The sequence below is a fragment of the Emiliania huxleyi genome, assembly GCF_000372725.1.
Source record: "Emiliania huxleyi CCMP1516 unplaced genomic scaffold EMIHUscaffold_24, whole genome shotgun sequence".
NCBI classification, from domain to species: Eukaryota; Haptophyta; order Isochrysidales; family Noelaerhabdaceae; genus Emiliania; species Emiliania huxleyi.
Window position 1 is genome coordinate 105,021 of NW_005200250.1, and position 2,494 is coordinate 107,514.

The 2,494-nt window shown below is 70.6% G+C and overlaps 1 protein-coding gene across 1 annotated transcript in view; it reads right to left on the reverse strand.

Moving 5' to 3' along the window:
* The window catches only part of EMIHUDRAFT_64552 (hypothetical protein), a gene marked incomplete at both ends in the record, with an annotated part of 1,633 nt that extends 997 nt beyond the window's left edge, over window positions 1-636 (reverse strand). The window contains 3 exons of the mRNA XM_005778721.1: window positions 47-157; window positions 283-381; window positions 584-636. Of these exons, the coding sequence (XP_005778778.1) occupies window positions 47-157; window positions 283-381; window positions 584-636 (263 nt within the window). The remainder of the gene's footprint in view (window positions 1-46; window positions 158-282; window positions 382-583) is intronic.
* Between the last annotated feature and the right edge of the window lie 1,858 nt (window positions 637-2,494).

Below are 2,494 nucleotides of genomic sequence, written 5' to 3' on the forward strand. Positions count from 1 at the left end.
AGACGAGCTCTTCTTTTCACAGCTAGTACTCACAGCTAGTACTCACCGGTGCACGAAGACGAGCGCCTCCAGGCATTGCTTGGCGATGCGGCGAAGGCGCGGCAGCTGGAAGTACCGCTCGCCGCCAGAGTCTCGGTTGAAGCGCGAGAACTCGTACCTGCGAAGGCGGGGGGGGGAGAGGCGGGAGTGCGGAGTCGCGGCCGGATCGAACGCACAAGTTGTCCCAAACATCTCGGCCGATCTCCGGCCGCATCTCGGCTGCATCTCGGCCGCGTCTCGCACAAGTTGTCGCGCAGCAGCTCGCAGACGAGGAAGAGATGCTCGCGGTGGTAAAAGTAGTCGTACATGCGCAGCACGTGGTGCTCGTCGCGCGGGTCGTGCCTCAAGGGGGGGGAAGGGGAGGCAGGCGGCCCGAGGTGAGGCATCCCCTCCACATGTGAGCCGAGGGCCGTCCCGTGGGCGAGGCGACAGCCAAATCTCCGGCGAGGCGACAGCCAAATCTCGAGGTCTCGAGGGGCGGAGAAAGGGACGAGTCGCGGCCAGCCGAGCCCGGCGACCCTCGGGCGGCAGGTCGCTCGCTCACTTGCGCAGGTATCGCAGGAGCTTGATCTCGTCGAGCGACTGGTCGAAGAAGTCCTTGTTGTTCTTGATGATCTTGATGCAAACCTGCGCGCGGCGCGAGATGGGGAGACATGGGACGAGGCGCTCTCCGCCGCAAGCTCGAGGGCCGTGGAGGGGCCGACCCCCTCCCTCCCCCTCCCTCCCCCTCCCTCCCCCTCCCTCCCCCTCCCTCCCCCTCCCTCCCCCTCCCTCCACCTCCCTCCCCCTCCCTCCCCCTCTCCTCCACCTCTCGGCGATCTCTCGGCTCCCGTCTCCGAGGATCTGCGGGGAGGGACCATCTCGGGCCTATCTCGGGCCTATCTCGGGCCTATCTCGGGCCTATCTCGGGCCATCTCGGCAGGCGGACCATCTCGCCCGTGTGCAGGTCGAGGCACTGCACCGCCTTGGAGAAGGCGGCCGAGCCGAGGTACTCCTTGACCTGCCGGGGAGATCAGCCGAGGTCAGCCGAGATCAGCCGAGATCAGCCGGGGGCGAGCCAGCTCGCCGACCTGGTAGCGCGACGCGATCAGCGAGTGCAGCCGGATCGGGAAGTCCTTATTCTCCTGCGCACAGCGAGGGCACTGTGAGGAGGCGCTCTTCACGGCAGCCGCCTCGGCAAGCCCTTCCCTTCTCCTCGAAGCCGGTCCGCGCGCGCTCGTGCACCACCCGCAGCTCCAGCGTCTCGAACCTCGCCTGGCCGAGGCCATGTCTCGGCTCAGCCTCGGGGCTCAGCCTCGGCCGGAGAACGGCGCAGATCCCGATGAGATCTCGGCTGGATCTCGGCTGGATCTCGGCTGGATCTCGGCTGGATCTCGGACTCGCCTCGGCGGCGCGCATCCGCTCCATCGGGTCGACCTCCGGGTCGGACTCCTCGACCACCTGGAGGGGAACAGGGGCACAGAGGCCGTGACCTCGACACCTCGGGGCCCTCACGCCGCGCGACCATCCCCGGCCAACACCTCCTCCTCGCTCTCCTCGTCCTCCTCCTCCTCGCTCTCCTCCTCGTCGTCGTCCGGGGGAGGCCCAACCGGCGGACCCGTCTGCCGCCGCCTCCGTTCCCACCCGCGCGGCTCCTCCTCCTCGTCCTCCTCCTCCTCCTCCTCCTCCTCGTCCTCCTCAGCGCTGCCCCCTCCCAATGGGTACCCCGTCGCTCTCCTCTCCCGCCGCCCGCCCCTCCCCGCCGCCTCCGCCTCCTCCTCTCCCTCCTCCTCCTCCTCCTCCTCCTCCTCCTCCTCGTCGTCGTCGTCGCTCTCCGGCGGTGCAGGCGGCAAGCCCGTCAGGTTGCGCTTCATCTTTGGCGGCGTCGGCTGCTCCATCGCCTGCAGGACGGCGAGGCGAGGCGAGGAGGAGGAGTGAAGGAGAGGAGCGGAGAGAAGCGGAGAGGAGAAGAGAGGAGCGGAGCTGAGAGGAGAAGAGAGGGGCGGAGGAGAGGAGAGGAGAGGAGCGGAGCGGAGCGGAGCGGAGCGGAGAGGACTCCACGCCTCCTCCGTGAAAGCGACGCCGCTAGCCTCTCGCACGCTGCTGCGGCAGCTGCTCGCGTCGGAGTCGCGGCCGCTCGACGCGCGGAGCCTCACCACCCGCTCCAGCGACCGCGCGAGCGCCGCCTCCGTCGCCTCCGCCTCCTCCTTCTCGCCCCCCTTGACCGCCCACCCTACGCCCGCTGCGCCCGCCGCCGCAGCCTCCTCCGCCTCGCCCGCCGCGCCGCCCGCCGCGCCGCCGCCGGCGATGGCGGGCCGCGGCTGCAGCGCGCTGCCCCCTCCACCTCCCGCCTCCGAGGAACAGCTCTCGCCGCCGCTGGCCATGGCGGCGGCGGCGGCGGCGGCGGCGGCGGCGGTGGCGGCTGCAGCAGCCGGGCTGCCGGCAGGGGCGGTGGCAGCAGCGGTTGCGGCCGGGT